We start from the raw sequence: 23,137 nt of genomic DNA, 5'->3' as shown, positions 1-23,137 counted from the left end.
ATTACCTCCCCCCCTTCCTCGTTTCGTCTTGGTATACTTTAGATTTTGCTGATCAACATCAGGTGACCTTCTGCACCAGCAGATTCAGAAAAAGCTTTCTCAGACTCTCAGGTCAGATTTAAGAAATGTTTTCTCTTGTGTTCTCACTGCATCCAGTATACACAGCTTCACTGAAGCAATTACAGTATCAGACTGAGATTGTCTGATATCAGTCTCCTTTTGACCATAAATTCCTTGAGAGCAAGGTTTGCCTCTTTATTTTTGTATTCCTAGTGCCAAGGAAAGTATCTCAGCACAGAGTTTACATTTCATAAATACTTGGTAAAGAAAAAAACAAAAGAAAACTGACCAAGTTACATGGTGTATCCAAGGATGCACAGCTACTAAATGACAGAACCAGGATTCAAATTCAGCCTCTTCATTGCTAAAGCCTATTAATTACCACATCTCAATGAAGCTAAAAATAAGATGTTCATCTCCTCTTCATCCTGCCTGTGGGAATTCTTTGATCATAAATATATCAGGATTATATATATAGTCCCTGTTATAAAGACAGCTTATAATCATAAAAAATTTCCTACCTTACACTTGTAATTTTAACATGTACATTCTGCGAAGGCTTGCACGGTAGATAGCATATAACCATAGCGATAATCTCTCCCAGATACCAGAATTATAAAGGGGTCACTGTGTTTTTGATAGTCTCCCTGAATTCAACACTCACTACATAGAAATTGATGTTATTTTGAACTGTTACAGGAACTGTTTATAAAAACTAAGCCAGGGTCTCTTAGGAAAAGAAGAACTCACTTTAACTTTAGCTTTTATTTCTTCACTGTCCCCTTCTCCATCATTGCGGGGTTCCATGCCAGACTCCTCCTGGATGTCTTTGTTTAATACAGAATACTCTTCTAGTAGAGTGTCAAACAAAACTATTCGCTTGTTCTTGAAGAAGCCATAAAAATAAGCATTGCTGTGGGAAGAGCGTTTAGATCCTAAGGAAAAGACAGTTCAAAGCATGGAAAATAATTAAAAAGCCTGGGGTCTTTTGGAGAGACGCCTAGAAACTGAATTACTGGAAAGGACATTAACATTTTCATGTTGTTTAACACCTGAAGAATATTATATCAACATAAAGCACCACCAGCAGTGGAGATTGTTTTTCTGCAGTCTTAATAGCAATAAGTAAATAAATAAAGCCTAATATCCAACAGTTGTGGATTAAATTATGGTAAAGCTATGAAATGGAATTTTAAGCAGCCAGAAAAAAATTATCCTTTTTGAAGAATTTTAACAAGATAGGAAAAAGCTCACCAACATACTGAAAAGGATATAACACTTCATGTATATAAAGTTCTATTATTGTCATAAAAATGTGCATGTAAATGGAAAAGCATAAACACGAGCATATTAAGAAATATATTAAAATATTATTTATTACTGGGTTCTAGAAATAAGGATTTTTGTTCCCTCTTTATCCTTTTCAAGGCTTTTAACACAAGTACACTTATTTCTATAATTAGAAAAAACTAAAGCTCTCTTTAAAAAGACTGGAAAAAAAAGTACCTAAAATGTTAACAGTGGCTAACAGTAGCTGAACTATGGCTGATTTTTATTCTTTATATTTTTCTTTATTTTCCATAGTTTTCTTTATATTTTATGTCCTACCATGTGCAGTGAGTTTAGTGGTTAAGAACAGACTTTAGGTTCAAATCTTGGCTCTGCCATGCATTAGTTGTGTAAATATAAGAAACGTTCTTTCCTTCTTTATTTTTTTCTTTCCTTCCTTCTTTTTTTCTTTCCTTCCTTTCATCCTTCTGTCCTTTTGTCCTTCCTCCCCCCTCCCTCCCTCTCTTTCTTTCTTTTTTTCTTTCATTTTTTAGGGCTGCACCCGTGGCATACGGAGGTTCCCAGGCTAGAGGTCCAATCGGAGCTGCAGCTGCCAGACTATGCCATAGCCACAGCATAACATCAGATCCGAGCCGCATCTGCGACCTACACCACAGCTCACAGCAACACCAGATCCTTAACATACTGAGCAAGGCCAGGGATCAAACCTGCATCCTCACCGATGCTAGTCAGATTTGTTTTCGCTGAGCCACAAGAGGAACTACCGTTCTTAATTTCTTTAAGCTTTATTTTCATGTTTATGACATGAGGCTCCAGCGTTTTGGTTTGGTTGCCTGGAAGTTAAGAGCCAAACATGTAGTCCAATTTTGTCAATAATATAGGATCTTAGGATTTAGAAAGCTGTGTATCTGAATATTACACTTCTATCTTCTCTGATTCTAATTTTTTAATCAATTAAAAAATATTTCTTAAAAGCTGCCTGAAGTTATCTGTGGAAATAGGCAGATAAGTAAAATAAAATTAACGTCTTAGTATCTCTCACTGGTTTAAGTATCTCAAAGTGTCTCCCGAGGAATACCTACACCAAAATCACCTACAGGCACCTGTTAAATGTAAATACTAGAAATATCCAATAAGTCAGAATGTCGAGGAATGTCTTTTAACAAACTCTCCAGGGGATTCTTAAAGTTTAAGAGTCCCTGCACTAGATCAGAAGCTTTCCGTATCACTGTGCCTGGCATACAGTTATTTGTTCACTAAGGCTTGTTTACTGGATGAATTAATGATGACACCTGAGATATGAGGTATTTGAGAACTCTGAAAACTGAAATGTTTGTGCAACTGTATCAGCCTCTCAGCTGTATTAGATACAGCTGACCACTGCTTCCTTGAAACACTTTCTTCTCCTGACTCAAAAGAAACATCATCTTCTTCTGGTTTTCTTCCTACCTCAGTGGTCTCGCCTCCTCAGCCTTTGCTGGCTCTTCCTTCTCTGCTGACTCTGACCTGAACCCCCTTCTCTTCTCTAAGTGCCCTCATCCACAGCATTAAACACATGCCAGATGTTTCCACATCACTATTTCTAGCCCTGACCTCTCCCTAGAGCTCCAGATATCTATATCCAGTTGCCTACCTGACACGCCTACATCTCCACATCAAGGTCTATAATACATATTTGTTGTTTATACTCTTAGGTGTAGTTTTTCCCTGACCAGTATTAGAATCCCCTTGCAGAGTTTAGGGAATTTTACGCCACACAAGTCTTATGAGAGAAAGATTCTCACTTGAGAAATCTAAGAGCTAGATATCTGCTTCTCCAGCACTCCTGGCAGCTAGTCCAGTGCCCTAGCTCAGTCTATCAGACGCACCCACTGGGGACTCTGAATGGTTAGCTAATTACACAAAGGAGCAGAGCAGTGAGGAATTAATTCTGTAGGTGCTAGTGGAAGGGATGTTAAAGGTGCAAACTGCTAAACCCAACAGCAGTGTCATCACCAGACTGGTTGTGCAGGATGATTCTAAGTTCCTCATCTCCCAACAGAGAGCCCAATTTCCAAGTCTGGTAAACTTAACTTTCCTGATGATTTTGTGAGTGACCAAATACTGTTTCAATAAAGAATTTTTCAGGTTAAATCAGCCACAGTAGGTTTCTATGACTGATGTATAACTAATTATTGCTTGTAGAACTTCAGTACTCTAGCTGAATAGGTATCTCGAAATATAACACACCCAACAGAACTTAAGCCCTCACAAACCTGCTCTTCTCCCATTTTTTTCCCATCTCAGTAACCCACCATTTACCCATTTAGTCCAAAAATCTTGGTCGTTATCTTTGATGTCCCTTTCTCCATTATTCCTTTACGTGCCATCTATTAGCAAATTCCATCAACTCTACCACCAAAACACATCCCAAATACACCCACTTCCCTCCATCAATTACTACACCTTAATCTAAGCCACCATTTTAGAATCTCCTCCTGAACTGCACGGGCCTCCTAACTGCTCTCCCTGCTTCTCCTCTTGCCTCCCCACCACCTATTCTCTGTATAGCAACCCAAGATAGGTTAAAAGTACAAACGAGGAGTTCCTGTCATGGCTCAGGGGAAACGAATCTGACTAGTATTTATGAGAATGCAGGTTTGGTCCCTGGCCTCGCTCAGTGGGTTAAGGATCTGGCATTGCCATGAGCTGTGGTGCAGATCACACACACAACTCGGGTTTGGTGTTGGTATGGTGTACGTAGGCCAGTGGCTACAACTCCAATTCGACCCCTAGCTTGGAACCTCCGTATACCACAAGTGTGGCCCTAAAAAGACAAAAAAAAAAAAAAAGTACAAACCAGGCCATGTCACTTTCCTGCCTAAAACCTTCAACAGCTTCCCCCCCAGCCTTAAAATAAAATCCAAGTTCCCTACCCTGATTTACAAAGGTCTCTGTGGTCTGACTCTTGTCTATGTCTCAGAGTTCATGTCATAACACTTTCCTGCTATTTGGTAGCCGCACTTCTTTCTGTTTTTTGAAGATACAAAGTTCTGGAAGGTCTCCCCACTGATCTCAGCATGGATGGCTCCTTCCTTCAGATCTCAGCTTAAATTCTTTTGCTCAGAGTGGTCTTATCTGATGACCTAATCTAAAGTATCTCCTCAGACTTTCTTCATCACTTCACACTAGTTTAACTCTCTGCTCAGTACTTGCTGAGATTTTTTGAGAGCAGGACTTCTGGCTTTTCAACTGGTTTTTCCCTTTCAATTTACAAGTCCATAATGTGTGTTATTACTGTTAGTAACAACATTCATTCACTCAAAATATTTCTGAGGATTGTTACCATTATTAACAACAAAAATATACATTAAGGAAGAGTAACTTCTGTTTAGTAGAGGTAAGTTGCCCAAAGTCACACAGGTCCTTTGTGATAGAACCAGAACTTAAACTCAAGCCTGACCTCAGAAATGCTACCCTCTAGCTACTCCAATCTTGATTTTCTATAGTCTCAGCTTGTGTTACAGACCTCCATGAAGTGTTCCCCATTTCACCTAAAATTCTACAGCACTGATGGCATATATCACAAATCTTCTCTATTATCTCTATCATCATAGCATTAGCTCTCACATTATCTGATTACAACTTAAGTGATCAGCAACTTAGGGTGTCCCTTCAGTAAAAGTCCCTCAGAAATGTTCTACTGTACTGATCAGTATGCTACTGGTTTAATACCAATTAAAAACGTAGCAATCTCAGAGGCTAAAGTAGTAGTATGAATTGGCTTATTTTTCTACCATTTCCCCATAGACATATTCCAATTGTGCTGTGAGTTGGCCCCCAAATGTCTGAGATTTCTGTACTCTTCTAGTTACTATTAATTCATTATCTCCAGTTGTAACCATCTCTGTTCTCCCCTGCCCCTGCAACTACTTCTCAGTTTCTACTTCTTCATCCACTAAAGCTGCTTCCCAGTGGTGATTTTTTAGTTTTAGAGGCGGGAAAGGCAAATCACGGCTTGCAGGGCAAGTCAAACCTGCCACTTATTTTTTTCAATAAAAATGTATTAGAACCCAGCCATGCTCATTTGTTTATGTATTATCTATGGCTGTCTTTGTACTGCCATGGCAGAGTTGAATAGCTACAACAGAGACCGTGTGACCTGCAAACCCTAAAATCCTTATTGTCTAGCTCTTTATAGAAAATGTCTGCCAGACTAGAGAGGAAGCAAAACTGAAACCCAGAAGGGCAAAGTGACTTGTTCAAGATCCCACAGTTGACAAATGGCGGAGGCAGAACTAGTCTCATTCATTTACATGGATTTTAATTTATAGATTTTGAAAGTCATGATGCCACACAGTCTTTCTCTGCATCTTTGTAGGCTTCCTTGGGACTATAGTAGTCTTATGTAGCCTAACTCTCAAAAACAAAGTAGAACCTACCTGAAGTACCTAGTGTTACTACAGTCTGGGTAATCTGCAGGTGAAATCAGCATCCTGCCGTACATGGTAAGTTTTCTTGGGGGAGACAAAGCCAATGACACTGGTTCTGTTTTTAACCCTCAAACCAGTGCCAAATGGAATCTGACTAAGCAAGAGTCTAGCTCAAGGAGCCAGGCAGGTAATAGAAGTGAATAAATCAATCTAGTACTATGATGTAACAGGGAGTGATAAAAGTCTTGGCCCAGAATTTAAAACAATACTGTAAAGCCAACCAAATACAGTTGCAGGCAAGGGCAAGATTTGGCATCAGGCCACCAGTTTCTATCCCTGGACTAGGTCATTAATTCTTATAAAGCCTAAAAAGCCAAAATGTAAAATCCTAACCTTTAAACAAAAGGCACACAAACAAAAACCCCCAAAACCAACTGATTCAAACTCTTTCATTAAAGTTTTAAGAATAAAAGTACTCAATTAAAACAAATCACTCAAATAAAAGTTTCTTACCCCAAGGAGCCTTACCTTCAACAACATACACCTTAGTCAAAGGGAAGTCAATACTCTTTGCCATGATTTCAATTTCTTGTTTAAGCTTCCCCTCAGGCAGAGGTGTGAATTTGTCAAATAAAGGAGCAATGTAATCAGCATAGATGGTGACAAGCACCTGAAAAGCAAATGTGAGAACTACTTATGAATATGTTCTTAAAGAGAAACTACTCATAACCCCCCAAAAATAACAACAACAAAAACAAAAATCCCAGGGGGTTCTCTTGTGGCGCAGGGGGTTAAAGAGCTGATTAAGGATCCAGCATTATCACTGCAACAGTTTGGATCACTGCTGTGGTACAGGTTCGACTCCTGGCCCAGTAACTTCCACATGCAACAGGTGGTGCACAAAGAAACGAAAACAAATACAAAACCCATTCATTATACAGATTCAATATTAAAACAGTTATGTGATCTTAGCTCCAAGAACAGGGACCTTATCTTATTTGTTCAAATAGTACCAGATCGTAAACACTCAGTATCTGTTTGATGAATTAAATCAAAATAAGTAGTCTCGGGAGTTCACATTATGGCACAGCAGAAACAAATCTGACTAGGAACCACGAGGCTGTGAGTTCAATCCCTGGCCTTGCTCAGTGGGTTAAGCATCCTGAGCTGCCATGAGCTATGGTGTAGGTCACAGACATGACTCAGATCCAGCATTGCTGTGGCTGTGGTGTAGGCGGGCAGTTGTAGCTCCAATTTGACCCCTTGCCTGGGAACCTCTATATGCTTCGAGTGTGGCCCTAAAAACCAAAAAAAAAAAAAAAAAAAAGAGTAGTCTCTAGGTGGTAATAATTGAAAAAGCCATATGGTACTTTCAAAACTATTGTGAGAATTTATGATACTTCATAAGCTCATCATAACTTGGAATTTGCCTTTCAGGATAATCATGATAGACTTGAAGTATTTGCTTAAAAAAAATAATCAGTAGAGCTTAACTGTGTGCAGTTATTTGTTTTTTGTCTTTTTCAGGGCCACACCCATGGCTTATGGAAGTTCCTGGGCTAGGGGTGGAATCTGAGCCGCAGCTGCCAGCTTACACCAGAGCAACACCAGATATGAGCCATGTCTGTGACCTACACTGTAGCACACAGCAACATGGGATCCTTAACCCACTGAGCAAGGCCAGGGATTAAATCCGAGGCCTCATGGATCCTAGTCACGACGGGATCTCCCTGTTACTTGGTTTATTTGCTAACATTAATGACCTACAGTTCACAACTGTACACAGTGGTTGAAACAACACTCCTTAAGCATTTTGGGAATATTTCCTTTGCTCTCGTCTCACTTCAATCTGCCATACAACATATATTTGTAACTCCATTTTCCAGGCATGATCCCACCAATGGGAAGTGAAGCAATAAGCATCACAGTAATTCAGACGAAAAGAAACTCATCAACAGTGCAGGTGAAGAGCTGATAGGTGGTATTCTCTGGGGACTGCTTACATACCTTTCAGATTGTGTTGTGAAGCATTTCAGAATATGGGAAAGAGAAGAGGAAAAGAAGATGTGAGGAAGGTCTGACGGGGAGGGGAGGGGAAGAAGGAGGGAGAAGGAAGAGAGGGAATAGGACTGGGCAGTGGAGGAGAAAAGGAAGAGACAAGGAACAGGGAGAAGGGAAGGGAGGAAGACGGGGCAAGGGACAGAGAAGAAGGGGTAGAGTGAAGAGAAAGGAGGAAGGAAAAGGCAGGGGAAGGAGAAAAAAAGAGAGCAGATATTTTATGATCTATGCTTTAAGATTTATGCCTTCTTTTTCTTGTCCCTCTTACACCTATTCTTTCTTTTTTTGCTTTTTTTAGGGCCACACCCGTGGCATATGGAAGTTCCCAGGCTAGGGGTTGAACCGGAGCTGTAGCTGCCAGCCTACACCACAGCCACAGCAACACCGATCCCTAACCTACTGAGCGAGGCCAGGGATCGAACCTACATCCTCATGGATGTTAGATTCATTTCCGCTGAGCCACGACGGGAACTCCCATCTATTCCTTGTTCAAAAGATCCAAATTTTTAGGCACTGTAGCTCAACCAAGAGTCATCAAATTGTCAAACTTAGTCATTATTCTGGTGGCAGCTCACAAATGCACAGCCTAAACTGCCTGACAACTGGATCATTAAAAGTACTGGAGTTCCTGCTATGGCAGGATAAGCATCTGACATTGCTGCAGCTATAGCACAGGTCGAAGCTGCTGCTGGGACTATTTGATCTTTAACCCAGGAACTTACATGTGCTTCGGGTATGGAAAAAAAAAAAAAAAAAAAAAAAAAAAGTAACAACTAGCTTCTAGGATCTGTAAGATTCAGTATAAGAAGAAAATCTAGGAGTTCCTGTCATGGTGCAGTGGAAATGAATCAACTAGGAATCAAGAGGTTGCAGGTTTGATCCCTGGGCTCACTCAGTGGGTTAAGGAGCTGGCATTGCCATGAGCCATGGTATAGGTCGAAGATGCAGCTCGGATCTGGAGTTGCTGTGGCTGTGGTGTAGGTCAGCAGCCGTAGCTCTGATTAGACCCCCTAGCCTGGGAACCTCCACAAGCCACAGGTACCGCCCTAAAAGAAAAAAAGAAAAAAAAAGAAGAAGAAAGTCTATGGTCAGAGCCAACTTTCCTATTTCTATACTTAGAAGCAGAAAACAAAAGGGGAATTTATATGAGCACCTATTTATATTGTAAAAGAAAACCAAAACAAAAATTTCACTTACCAGAGATACAACTAATGTGAACAGCCAGGCATAAATAAAAAAATAGTCACCCCCAATTTTAATAATGTAAAGTAGAAGTGAAGACACAGGTAATAAAATGCACTGAGTCACAATAAATTTCTTGATTGCATCTTTCATGAAGAATCCCAAAGTCTGAAAAAAAGAAAAGGTCTCATCAAGAGAAACTGCTTTTAAAATAACAAACAGGAATTCCCATCCTGACTTAGTGGTTAACGAACCCGACTAACATCCATGAGGGCTCAGGTTCGATCCCTGGCCTCACTCAGTGGGTTAAGGATCCGGCGTTGCCATGAGCTAAGGTGTAGGTCACAGACTCAGCTCAGATCCTGAGTTGCTGTGGCTGTGGCATAGGCCAGCAGCTACAGCTCCGAATGGACCCCCTAGTCTGGAACCTCCTTATGCCACAGGTGCGGCCCTATAAGGACAAAAAAAAGATCAAATAAATAAATAAATAAAGGATACATTATTAAAGCATTTTTTTAAATTAAAAGGCAATGGGACTATATGACAACTGGTAGCCTAAGACAATAAGTGACAATAAATTAATGCCCTGCACTTCAAAGTTTAAAATACACTCATTTAAATGTTATTAGGTGAAAAACACTAGACATTAGTGCTAGAAGAGGTTATGGCAAGACTTTAAACTATGATCTTTACCATATCTTCAGTTTCTTGATTACCTCATGCTCTAAAATAGCAAATTATGTTTTAATTATTACTCGCAGAAGACAAAAGCACAAAAGGTCTTTGCATTTAAAAGAGAACATCTGGGAGTTCCCGTTGTGACACAGGGGTTAACGAATCCGACTAGGAACCATGAGGTTGCGGGTTCAGTCCCTGCCCTTGCTCAGTGGTTAATGATCCGGCGTTGCTGTGAGCTGTGGTGTAGGTTGCAGATGCGGCTCGGATCCGGCATTGCTGTGGCTCTGGTGTAGGCTGGTGGCTGCAGCTCCGATTCAACCCCTAGCCTGGGAACCTCCATATGCCGCGGGAGCGCCCAAGAAATAGCAAAAAGACAAAAAAAAATAAAAATAAAAAAACAGAGAACATCTGTATACATAGAAAACCCTAAGGACTCAACCCAAAAACTACTTGAACTGATTAATAAATTCGGCAAAGTAGCAGGATATAAAATTAACATTCAGAAATCAGTCACATTTCTATATACCAACAATGAAATATTAGAAAAGGAATACAAAAATACAATACCTTTTAAAATTGCATCCCAAAAGATCAAATACCTCGGAATAAACCTGACCAAGGAGGTAAAGGACTTATATGCTAAGAACTATAAAACTTTAATCAAAGAAATTAAAGAAGATGTAAAGAAATGGAAAGATATTCCATGTTCCTGGATCGGAAAAATCAATATTGTAAAAATGGCCATACTACCCAAAGCAATCCACAGATTCAATGCAATCCCCATCAAATTATCCATGACATTTTTCACAGAACTAGAACAAACAATCCAAACATTTATATGGAACCACAAAAGACCCAGAATTGCCAAAGCAATCCTGAGAAACAAAAACCAAGCAGGGGGCATAACTCTTCCAGACTTCAAGAAATACTACAAAGCCATAGTCATCAAAACAGTGTGGTACTGGTATCAAAACAGACAGACAGACCAATGGAACAGAATAGAGAACCCAGAAATAAACTCTGACACCTATGGTCAATTAATCTTTGATAAGGGAGGCAAGAACATAAAATGAGAAAAAGAAAGTCTATTCAGCAAGCATTGCTGGGAAACCTGGACAGCTGCATGCAAAGCAATGAAATTAGAACACACCCTCACACCATGCACAAAAATAAACTCAAAATGGCTGAAAAACTTAAATGTAAGACAAGACACCATCAAACTCCTAGAAGAGAACATAGGCAAAACACTCTCTGACAGCAACCTCATGAATATTTGCTCAGGTCAGTCTCCCAAAGCAATAGAAATAAGAGCAAAAATAAACCCATGGGACCTCATCAAACTGAAAAGCTTTTGCACAGCAAAGGAAACCAAAAAGAAAACAAAAAGACAACTTACAGAATGGGAGAAAATAGTTTCAAACGATGCAACGGACAAGGGCTTAATCTCTAGAATATACAAGCAACGTATACAACTCAACAGCAAAAAAGCCAATCACCCAATGGAAAAATGGGCAAAAGACCTGAATAGACTGTTCTCCAAGGAAGATACACAGATGGCCAACAAAAACATAAAAAAATGCTCAACATCACTGATTATTAGAGAAATGCAAATCAAAACTACCATGAGATCCCACCTCACACCAGTCAGAATGGCCATCATTAATAAGTCCACAAATAACAAATGCTGGAGGGGTTGTGGAGAAAAGGGAACCCTCCTGCACTGTTGGTGGGAATGTAAACTGGTACAGCCACTATGGAGAACATTTTGGAGATACCTTAGAAATCTATACATAGAACTTCCATATGACCCCACCATCCCACTCTTGGGCATATATCCAGACAAAAGTTTCCTTGAAAAAGAGACATGCACCCACATGTTCATTGTAGCACTATTCACAATAGCCAAGACATGGAAACAACCCAAATGTCCATCGACAGACGACTGGATTAGGAAGATACAGTATATATACACAATGGAATATTATTCAGCCATAAAAAAGAATGACATAATGCCACTTATAGCAACATGGATGGAATTAGAGACTCTTGTACTGAGTGAAATAAGTCAGAAAGACAAAGACAAATACCATATGATATCACTTATAACTGGAATCTAATATACAGCACAAATGAACATTTCCACAGAAAAAATCATGGACTTGGAGAATAGACTTGTGGCCGCCTGGGGGGAGAGGGGGGAGTGGGAGGGATTGGGAGCTTGGGGTTATCGGATACAACTTGGAATGGATTTACAATGAGATCCTGCTGTGTAGGACTATGTCCAGATACTTACATTGCAACAGAACAAAACGTGGGAAAAAAAATGTATACATGTAAGTGTATCTTGGCCCCCATGCTGTACAGTGGAAAAATTAATTAATTAAATATAAATAAATAAATAAAAGAGAACATCTGCATTCTCTATCTTACCTGTTGATTGAAACCATGTTTTTCTTCTATCACAAAAGTATTATAAAGACTCCATGGCAAACCAGTCAACGCACTGAAAAGTGTAGCCAACAGCAAAAACACCAAAGACTGAGTGATCTAAACACAAGAGAAAAAAAGGCAGTTTTTATAGTGTATTATTAATTCATTCTTCAAATGAATTATTAGGGAACAAAGCAGTGAGTATTTGCTGAGTACTTACTATAACTTAAGCAATGTGCTTGATCTATGGATAATACAAGGTCTGAAACATCACCTCTACCCTCAGAGTTTACTTGCAAGATAACAAGGCCAATAAAACACTCCCTCTTTTATTACAAGGGCACTCTATGAAAGTTAACTGAAGTCATATGGACAAAATGGTTATATAAGAACTTAAAGATGAGAGACAGCCATATGCTGGTGCATTCAAGGAAGGCTTATACCGCTGATGGAAGTCCACTCTGAAGAAGGAGATAAATGAGTGGGACAAGAGAGAAGAGGCACAGAAGAATTCCACACAGTTTGCAAAAACAAGAACAAAGACAAAGCACCCTAAGTGTGGAAGATGACAAGATGCTTGGCCTTGTTGGAACTAGACAGAGAAACCTAATCGAGCACCAAAAAAGCTGGGCCAGGGCAGGTGGGGCAGTGTGCTAACGTTTTCAAAATTAATAGAGAAAATTACCCTCAAGAATAACTGGAGTTTCCATTGTGGCTCACTGGGTTAAAAATCCGACTAGTATCCATGAGGATATGGGTTCGATACCTGGCCTTGCTCAGTGGGTTAAAGGATCTGGCATTGCCGTGAGCTGTGATGTAGGTCGCAGGCGAAGCTCAGATCTGGCGTTGCTGTGGCTATAGTGCAGGCCAGCAGCTGCAGCTCAAATTCGATCCCTAGCCTGGGAACTCCCACATGCCAATACATTTTTCTTTACAAACATTTTCCTATAATAGTGGAGGACAAGGGCTATACGTGGGGAGGGGGAAAGGGCGATGAGGCACAGAAGAGGCAGAGAGCCACCACACTATCACTCTCCCTCTTACCCTTCAGCATAAAACTGAATTATTTTAAGTGTGAGTATACCACCAAAGTGTATCTGACTTGATAGTAAAGATATAGCCACTATTTTTAAACACAGGAAGAGGGAGAAGGAAAGAGGAAGAAAGGAGATTTGTCCAGCTACAACATACAGGGTAGGGTGGTTTATTCCAGCATTTGTCCTCAAACAGGAAATGAGAAATTTTTAAAAAACAGATTCCCAGGAGTTCCCGTTATGGTGCAATGGGATCGGCAGCATCTCTGTAGCACCAAGATGCAGGTTCGATACTCAGCACAGTGGGTTAAAGGATCGGTGCTGCTGCAGTTGCAGCAGAAGTTGCAACAGCAGCTCAGATCTGATCCCTGGCCCAGGAACCATAGGGCGGCCAAAAATGAAAATATAAAACAAATGAACAAAAACAAATTCCAGGATCTTCCTCAAAACTACTGAATCAGTATCCAATCTTCCAAAAATACAACCATACTGTACAGATTGTCTGAAAACCTGCTTTTCTCACTTAACATATCATGACTGTCTTTCCATATTTATAATATAGGTCTAATTCTTCATTGCTAATGGCTCCATTATATATACTTCCATTGTATCATTCATTCTAATGCTACAATGAACCCCTTTCATTCATTCCCCATAAATTCATAAAAGTGAAATGTCTGGTGTCAAACTTTCAAAAGATTTTTGCTAAAATTGCCAGCTGTCCTCTGGAAAAACTATACTAGTTTTCAGTCTGACAGCAGTGTGAGAAGGTTCCTTCCCCTCGCCAATTCTGTCCTATGATTCTTTAACTTCTTTTTCCCAATCTGATATGATAAGCCAAAACAAACAAGCACAATTCCTAGATACTTCATTCTTGGATTAAAAATACATTTCTATAAAGAATTCTTTCTTTATAAAATATATTAATTCTTAATCACTGGCAATTTTCTACCAGTTTGTAATCTGCCTTTTAAATCTGTTAATACCAGTTTATCCCATAGAGAAACCTTAATGCAAATCTACCAAATTTTACCACCTTGGTTTCTACCTTTGGTGTCATGCTTTAAAAATTCTAGATCATATTAAAATTTATAGTTTCTTTTTGGTTTTTGGGTTTTTTTGTTTTGTTTTGCTTTCCTTTCCTTTTTAGAGCCGCACTCGTGGCATATGGAGGTTCCCAGGCTAGGGGTCAAATTGGAGCTACAGCTGCCAGCCTATGCCACAGCCACAGCAATGCAGGATCCAAGCCCCATCTGTGACCTACACCACAGCTCACAGTAACGCTGGATCCTTAACCACTGAGTGAGGCCAGGGATGGAATCTGCATCCTCATGGTTCCTAGTAGGATTTGTTTCCACTGCGCCGTAACAGGAACTCCAGTTTCTTTTTGTTTTAGTATTTTCAAGGTATCTTTCTTTATATTTAAATATTCAATTCATCTAAGTCTTTCTTTTTCCTGGAGGATATAAACTATGAATTTATTTTTTTCTCAGTTGTCCTAAGAAAATTTATAACCCACACTTTCCTCACTGATCTGAAATGGCACTTTTATCCTATACCAAGATTACCTATACTCTTAGGTCTATTTCTGGTACCAATACATTGTTTAAGATTTAGGATATGTTCTAATATCTAAGAGTAAAACTTACCATTCATTATTTTACTTATTCAGAATTTTTCTGGCTATTCCTCTGTCTTTGGTTTTTCAGATTAACTACAAAATGTTTTATCATGTGCCCTTCACAAGTCACCCTGGATTATAACTGGGCTCTCAACCTTTTCTAAAAGTTCACAAATCTCTTCTTTAATAATTCATTTAAGAATTGTGATAAGGCATTGGCATCAAGTTTCACATTCAGCACAGAATCTACCCATTTCTCCTTTTGAAAATCTAGACTTTGCTCATCTACAGTCTTCTGAAACACTCCCCATTTTTCTTAGTTTATCAACATATACCATCAATGCAGGTTCCTTCTGCACACTAATATGTAAATCATCTATGTCTATAGCCTTGAATTAATTTAAAACACCTTGAGGGATTTCCTGTTGTGGTGCAGTGGAAACGAATCTGACTAGGAACCACGAGAATGTGGGTTCGGTCCCTGGTCTCACTCAGTGGGTTATGGATCTGGTATTACCATGAGCTGTGGTATAGGTCACAGACGGCTCGGATTTAGTGTTGCTGTGGTGCAGGCTGGCAGCTGTAGCTCCAATTCGACCCCTAGCCTGGGAACTTCCATATGCCACAGGTATGGCCCTAAAAAAATAATAACATTAATAAAAAAAAAACAAAAATTAAAAAATAAAAATAAAACACCTTGAGTCCATTAATCCCTCCCCTTCCAACCCATCCTACATACATACCAGATAAATCTAAAACTCTACTTCTCTACTTAAAGAACTTGTTGGAGTTCTCTTATGGTGCAATGGGTTAAGGATCTGGCATTGTCAGTGCAGCAGCTTGGGTTGCTGCTGTGGCTTGGGTTTGATCCCTGGCCCGGGAACTTCTACATGCCATGGGCATGGCCAAAACAAAAGAAAATGAAAAACAAACCAGAAAAAAACCCTCCTAATGGCTCTCTCATGTAAGACTTCAAATTCATTATGCTCTTAAAAATTCTTATAATCCAACTTCAAAATGCTACTTTTTACTACTCTTCTCTAAGACTTCCTATTCCTAACTGACAAACGGGGAGCTAAAGCTTAGAAAGGTGACTGAGTTAAGGAAAGAAAACATTCCTGCTGAAAAAAGGAGGTGTGGCAGTCACACCAGGGAAACTGGAGGTATGCAAACCTCCAGTAGCTTTTCTCAGAAAATCTCCAATTCTGACTCAGAAAGGGAAAACATCCTAGGAATAAGAGAGACCATACAGTGAAAGGACAGGTTCTGACTCACAGCATCTCAAAGGCAGTAAGTTATGGGCTCTAGCCTTATCACTGAACATTTCAAGCCTCCAGGACACAGAACATTATAAAGTCCTTCAACAAGAGGGCAGTGATCCAGACCAAAACATCCTGAGTGGCTGTTCACTTCTTATCTGAGATGAACCTACTCACTCCATCTCATATTCATAATGTAGCAACAGAACTCTGGAGCATTCTGAGTCATTAAGTCCATTATTTGCTGAAAAAGGCTGGGCCAAACCTCACTGTCAAAGATAAGGACACTGATTATGAGACCACTTGTTGGTAGTTTAGAAAGCAGAAAATCTTGCCAAAAGATACAGTGCCTATGCCTAAGGATAAGCTGAGATCCACCTAGTTCTTTTCTTCTGGCTATACCCACAGCATGCAGAAGTTCTCAGGCAGGGATTAAACCTGCCTCAGAAGTGACAACACTGAGTCCTTAACTGCTGGACCACCAGAATTCCTCTTCTTTTTAGTGAAGAAATTGGGTTTTTTGTTTGTTTGCACAGTGCTTCGTGGACTCCAGAGTGAGCAGGGATGTTCGTATTTCATGTAGCTATTTGCATAACATTCTGTGGTAAATGAAATTTGAACTGTGTTGTCGAGGGACTGGAGTTATTTAACGAAACCATGGTAACTGAAATACGTGTATATCAGAATGGTGCAGAGTGAGGACTGCCAGTACCATGCAGCCATTGAAGAAAACAAAGATCTCAGAATTCCCTGGTGGCTCAGCAGGTTAAGGATCTGGCATTGTCACCACAGCAGCCTGAGTCGCTGCTGTCATGCAGGTTGAATCCCTGCCCCAGGAGCTTCCATAGGCCCCAGGAGCTTCCACAGGCCACAAGCATGGCAAAAAACAAATAAGAAAGATCTATATAAATGAATAGGAAGAGAACTCTAAAACATTGTTAAATTTAAAATTGTCTCAGAACCTATGTCCCATTATGGTAAGAGTATATATACGTGTATGTGTTTATGCATCTATATACTCACACAGACTGGGTTATTCATTCAACGAATATTTATGGAGACCCTGCTAAGTGACCGGAATTTCTAGGCCCAAGTGACAACATTGAAGAAAACGTGTAAGGTCTCTGTCCCCTTAGAGCTTAAAACTCTTGTCAAAGTGATAGATCAAGAGTAAAAAAAAAATAGGAGTTCTGGAGTTCCTGTTGTGGCATGGTGGAAATGAACCCAACTAGTATCCATGAGGACAAAGGTTCGATCCCTGGCCTCACTCAGTGGGTCAGGGATCCGGCGTTGCCATGAGCTGTGGTGTTAAGTCACAGACATGGCTTAGGTCTGGCATTGCTATGGCTATGGTGTAGGCTGGCAGCCACAGCTCCAATTTGACCCCTAGCCTTGGATCTTCCATATGCCACGGGTGTGGCCCTAAAAAACAACAACAAAAAAAGAGGAGTTGCCATTGTGGCTCAGCAATAACGAACCCAACTAGTAACCCTAAGGATGTGGGTTTAATCCCTGGCCTCACTCAGTGGGTTAAGTATCCAGCATCACCATGAGCTGTGGTATGGGTCACAGACACTGCTCGGATCCTGCATGGATTTGACCCCTAGCCTGGGAACTTCCATATGCCTCACATGCAGCATAAAAGAACAGCACCTGCTAACACCCAAAACCCTCACACTGGGCTATTCTGTGATTAATAAACTAATGTGATGAGCCACTGATATTCTGGGGTTTGCTACAGTAACTTGCATTATCCTAACACAGCATGGGTGGACAAGGGCTGTGCAGGCAGAAAAACCTAATGATGGTAGGAGCCAAAAAATAACTTTAATATAAAGCTGACCAAGGAAAAACAAAGACCACTAAATATATGCTAATGAATGACATACCTCATATTCTGGTCCAAAGCCAGCATAGCCACAGAATCGCCCAGAGAGTCTCCAGAGATAAGGGATTCCTCCAAAGAGAAGAATAAGCTGTAAAACAAAGCATATGTTGGTTACATTTAAGTAGTACTAGAAACTACAATATGACAATAAGTTATAAAAAAAGAGAGACCTATCTTATTTAGGAGAAAATATGCATTTAGACAAATAGAAACTAAATGAGATGCTAAGTTTAGACTATTAAAAGGTTTCTGCCTGTACCATTTATGGATGAATTGAGTGGTATGTTAATTTACCTCAATAAAGATATTTAGAGAAAAAGAACTTTTGCCAAAAGACTACAACAAAGGCTTTAAGAATCAGGAACTACCCACTCCTGGGCATCTATCCAGAGAAAACCGTGACTCGAAAAGACACATGTACTCCGATATTCACTGCAGCACTATTTTCAATAGCCAAGACATGGAAAAAACCTAAATGTCCATCAGCGTAGGAGAGGATAAAGAATATACACAATGGAATATTACTCAGCCATTAAAAGGACAGAAATATGGGCATTTTTAGCAACATGGATGGACCTAGAAATTATCATGCTAAGTGAAATCAGTCAATGAGACACCAACATCAAATGCTATCACTTACATGTGGAATCTGAAAAAAAGACACAATGAACTTTGCAGAACAGATACTGACTCACAGACTTTGAAAAACTTACGGTTTCCAAAAGAGACAGTTTGGGGGGGTGGGGAGATGCACTGGGGGTTTGGGATGGAAATGCTATAAAATTGAGTTGTGATGATCATTGTACAACTATAAATGTAATAAATTCATTGAATAACATAAAAAAAAAAAGAATCAGGAACTAAACTTAGAAAAGCTAAGCAACTTGTCTAAAATTCCAAGCCAATGAGTGACAGAAATGGAATCTGAGCCAGACTTTATGGCTCCATAACTGGCTTTTTCCTTTAAAGGAAACAGCCCTTTTCAGTCAGGACAAAGTATCAGTATAAATAGAGAATTATATCCGCTTACCAAACTGGGGATAGAATGGGTTATCTGAGCCTTCTTCAGGTAAGGAAAAAGTGAATCCTGAGGTAGGAGTCAGGGTTTCATAAGAGTAGGCCCCTTTCTCAGCACTACCCTTTGTCTTGGGCAGATAAGTGAACACAGATATTGACCAAACGAATAAGACATATGTACAAGGGAAAACGACCCTTAAAATATATGCTTATGAAACACAACTTCCCACAACAGATACCAAGCTTGTGGAATCATTTTGCACAGAAGGGTTAATGTATTATTTCTTCACCTGTGGCACCTTGGGAACACAATGACCACTTGGTCAGAAGCACAACATTCTCATTGGTTCAGAAATAGTTCCTTATGGCTTTGAGGGTTTGGGGTACTATCTTATATTTCATATGTATCTACAAATAATATAGTAGTTTATATATGCTTTTTTAAAAAATTCTTTCTGGACTCATTTTATTTCCATATTACATTTCTTTCAACCCCTTAACTCTTTTTTTTTTTTTTTTTTTTTTTTTTGTCTTTTGTCTTTTTTGTTGTTGTTGTTGTTATTGTTGCTATTTCTTGGGCCGCTCCCGCGGCATATGGAGGTTCCCGGCTAGGGGTTGAATCGGAGCTGTAGCCACCAGCCTACACCAGAGCCACAGCAACGCGGGATCCGAGCCGCGTCTGCAACCTACACCACAGCTCACGGCAACGCCGGATCGTTAACCCACTGAGCAAGGGCAGGGACCAAACCCGCAACCTCATGGTTCCTAGTCGGATTCGTTAACCACTGCGCCACGACGGGAACTCCCTCAACCCCTTAACTCTTAGTTGTAACTTGTTGTCTTTCTCCACAATCAAATGAAAACTCCAATTTTTTTTTTTTTTTTTTTTTTTTTTTTTTTTTGTCTTTTTGCCTTTTCTTGGGCCTCTCCCGCGGCATATGGAGGTTCCCAGGCTAGGGGTTGAATCGGAGCTGTAGCCACCAGCCTACACCAGAGCCACAGCAACGCGGGATCCGAGCCGCGTCTGCAACCCACACCACAGCTCACGGCAACGCCGGATCCTTAACCCACTGAGCAAGGCCAGGGATTGAACCCGCAACCTCATGGTCTCTAGTCGGATTCGTTAACCACTGCACCACGACAGGAACTCCTATATGTGCTTTTTAAGAATATATAAAAATGACATCATTCTACAACTTGCATTTTATACTCTACATTTTAGATCTATACATGGTGAGTTGTAACTTCATTTAGTACTATCAGCTTGTTCTCTAAAGTGTTTATGCCAAATTACACTCCCATTAGCAGTACTTGAGTATTTCTGTTTCCCCACAATCTCACACTTGATGCTATTCATCTTTCATATTTTTACCAGTATGCACGGTTGATAAAAACACCCCAGGTCTCAAATATGATCTCTGGAGAGCAGCAACAACATCTGGGAATGTGATAGAAATGCAGTCTCAGGCTCCACCCCAGAACTATTGAATCCAGAAGTGAGGCCTGACGGTCTCCAGTTAAATGTGATATACACCAAAGTTTGAAAATGACTGTTTTAATAAACTGCTTTTCAAAAGACCCCCTTAACTCTATACCCAGCTATTTCCACTTGACTTTAATAACTCAATCTTGGATATAAACTCTGTTTTCCCAAAGGACATGCTTTGGCGCTACTGTATATGGTAAATGCTCCACGTCTTGAACTAATTGCCTTAGGACGACATTTCCTTCATCCTATTCTCAGTACTAATAAATAATGCAGAAATAAAGATTTATAATGCTTCTGGGGAAAGGCTAGAACACCTATTATTAAAAGTCCAGCTTTTAAGTAAGTGTCAAGGGATAGCTTTAATATAAACTTTGAATGCATTTAAGAATCCATTTGGAAACTGCTGCTGCAAACCTTGTTTAGCATGCTTTGGAGAATGAACAACAAGACACCGTAAACAGTTAAGTTTCTTTATAGTGATAGCTTTTCCTGTAAAAATAACTAGTGATGCCATCAAAAACAAGTCCCATGCTCCTACATGCACTATTTCATCGAAGTCTTGAAAAGCAGGGCAGGGAGCACAGTCATCTCTGTTTTATAAATAAGGCAAATGAAACTCAGAGACATTAAACTTGCCCCAGAAAACCCAATGACTAAGTAACTGCCATGAGTCAAGCACTGCACTAATTGCCTCATTTATATTATCTTACCTGCTTGGTCCCTGCTACAAGCCATATGATATATGGTTTAATATCTATTTACTTCTCATCTTAAAGAGGAGAAAAAATGAGACTCAAGCTAAACTGCTCACTAAGAAACAAGCAGAAATTAGGGAAGCTACAATTTGAACTTTTCTTCTGTGCCCTACTCTATTCCCCCCAGCCATTCCATTTCTAAAGAGGGCTCTTGATTGACACCTATGAGATATCAGGAAAGTTTGTCTCAGAAATGGGGGACATTATATCTCTGGGTGTTCTGTCACGTTTGTGTGAACAATGGCATCTATAATTGGTCACATGGGCCTCTTATGTTCCCTCAGGTAAAAAGTACTGTGGCAAAAAAAAAAAAGTCCAAATTAATCTTTGCACTTGTTCTTTGTGACCAAAGCTTACAAACCAATTAATTTTAATCAACACAAAATAGTAATTAAGGAACTTGTTTTCAAATAGAATAGGATTTCAAAGTAACACAAAATGCTTCCCATCTAATAGTAAATGGAGTTTACTAATTCCCCAAGGAATAATTTGGCACATTCATGTTGCAGTCCCTAGAGTTTTAGGAATGCTTTCTCCAACGTGATTTTAAAGACTCAGAAGAGCAGAGTTTGAAATTTGGTTCTCTCATTTGTCAGTGTCACCTGGCCATTACATGGGCAAGCCATTTAATTTCTCTGAGCATTTGCTTCTCATCCATAAAAAGAGAATAATAATGCCTCTACTTTCTACCTTAGAGCACTGTTGTAAACATCAAACAAAACAGTATCGAACTGAGCGAAGTAAGTCAGACAAAGACAAATAGAACATACTATCACTTTTATGTGGAATCTAATAAAATGATACAAAAGAACTTATAAAACAGAAACAAGGAGTTCCTGGCGTCGTGGCTCAGTGGTTACTGAATCTGATTAGGAACCATGAGGTTGAGGGTTCGATCCCTGGCCTTGCTCAGTGGGTTAAGGATCTCGTGTTGCCGTGAGCTGTGGTGTAGGTCACAGATGCAGCTTGGATCCGGCATTGCTGTGGCTGTGGCGTAGGCCAGCAGCCTAGCTCCAATTCAACCCCTAGCCTGGGAACCTCCATATGCCACGGAGCGGCCCAAGAAAATGGCAAAAAAAGACAAAAAAAAAAAAAAAAAAAAAACTGAAGTGAGAATCACTAGCCATACAATTATTATAATGATGACTAGTACTATTCCCAGCATTAGTCCATCAGTTCTGCTTCTAGTTTGAGCCACAGCACATTTCAAAGCCCTCCTTATATGGATCCTCCCTATATCTGTCATCTCCTGGAACAAACTGAGCCATTCCCATGGTCACCAACTGTAATAACCAAACTATTACCCATCTTTCTTGGAACTGTTTACCAGTGACAACCAAGGAGACTGAAAGTATATTTCCTGTCATTGTATAATGGCCTTGTGGGAGTGAGTGAAAGAAGTTTAAAGAATCAAATATCAGTGAGGAAATAGAACTGTGTCTAAAATCACCACCTCTACTTCCATCTCAAGGCTGATTTCCTACTTGGGCCTTGTCTACCAGAAGAAATGCTTCAGGTAAATTAAACAAAGCCAAATATAATCCACCATAATGTTACATTTCCTGGCTTGGCTGGAAGGTACTGAATTTTAATATTTCAATATCTCAGTAGCTAAACCTGGCTTAGACAGGTAAAAATATAATAAAAAATCAATAATGAAAAGACTAATTACTAGCAATGAAATCTTCAGACGATTTATTAATTTTTCTAAAATGCCAAATTAAATCTTTTCCAGAGTCTTTGTCATTTTCCACAATCTTGAGGAAACTGGAGAGGTTCCTAGTAGCTTGGTTCTAACCACACTAGCCTTACTATTCTATATTTGTCAATGCAAATTTTGTGACTAGCTAGACAATTCAGTAATCATTTAAGAAAGCTGCAAACGGCCAGTTTCTTCTCTTTAACTGATGAAACAATTATGATAGCCAATCTCAATTATTTTCACATGTCCAGTATTTTCACCA

At 39.7% G+C, this 23,137-nt stretch overlaps 1 protein-coding gene across 2 annotated transcripts in view; it reads right to left on the bottom strand.

Annotated features, from left to right (window-relative positions):
- The window catches only part of ZMPSTE24 (zinc metallopeptidase STE24), a 48,825-nt gene that overhangs the window by 19,212 nt on the left and 6,476 nt on the right, over window positions 1-23,137 (bottom strand). For both annotated transcript variants that reach the window (XM_021096012.1, XM_021096013.1), the window contains 5 exons: window positions 17,914-18,000; window positions 12,111-12,227; window positions 9,018-9,170; window positions 6,291-6,432; window positions 811-995 (listed from right to left, as the gene is read on the bottom strand). In XM_021096012.1, the coding sequence (XP_020951671.1) occupies window positions 811-995; window positions 6,291-6,432; window positions 9,018-9,170; window positions 12,111-12,227; window positions 17,914-18,000 (684 nt within the window). The remainder of the gene's footprint in view (window positions 1-810; window positions 996-6,290; window positions 6,433-9,017; window positions 9,171-12,110; window positions 12,228-17,913; window positions 18,001-23,137) is intronic.

Source organism: Sus scrofa, chromosome 6, assembly GCF_000003025.6.
Source record: "Sus scrofa isolate TJ Tabasco breed Duroc chromosome 6, Sscrofa11.1, whole genome shotgun sequence".
NCBI classification, from domain to species: domain Eukaryota; kingdom Metazoa; phylum Chordata; class Mammalia; order Artiodactyla; family Suidae; genus Sus; species Sus scrofa.
The sequence above is the reverse complement of the archived record's forward strand: the minus strand, read 5'-3'. Positions and strand labels throughout refer to the sequence as shown.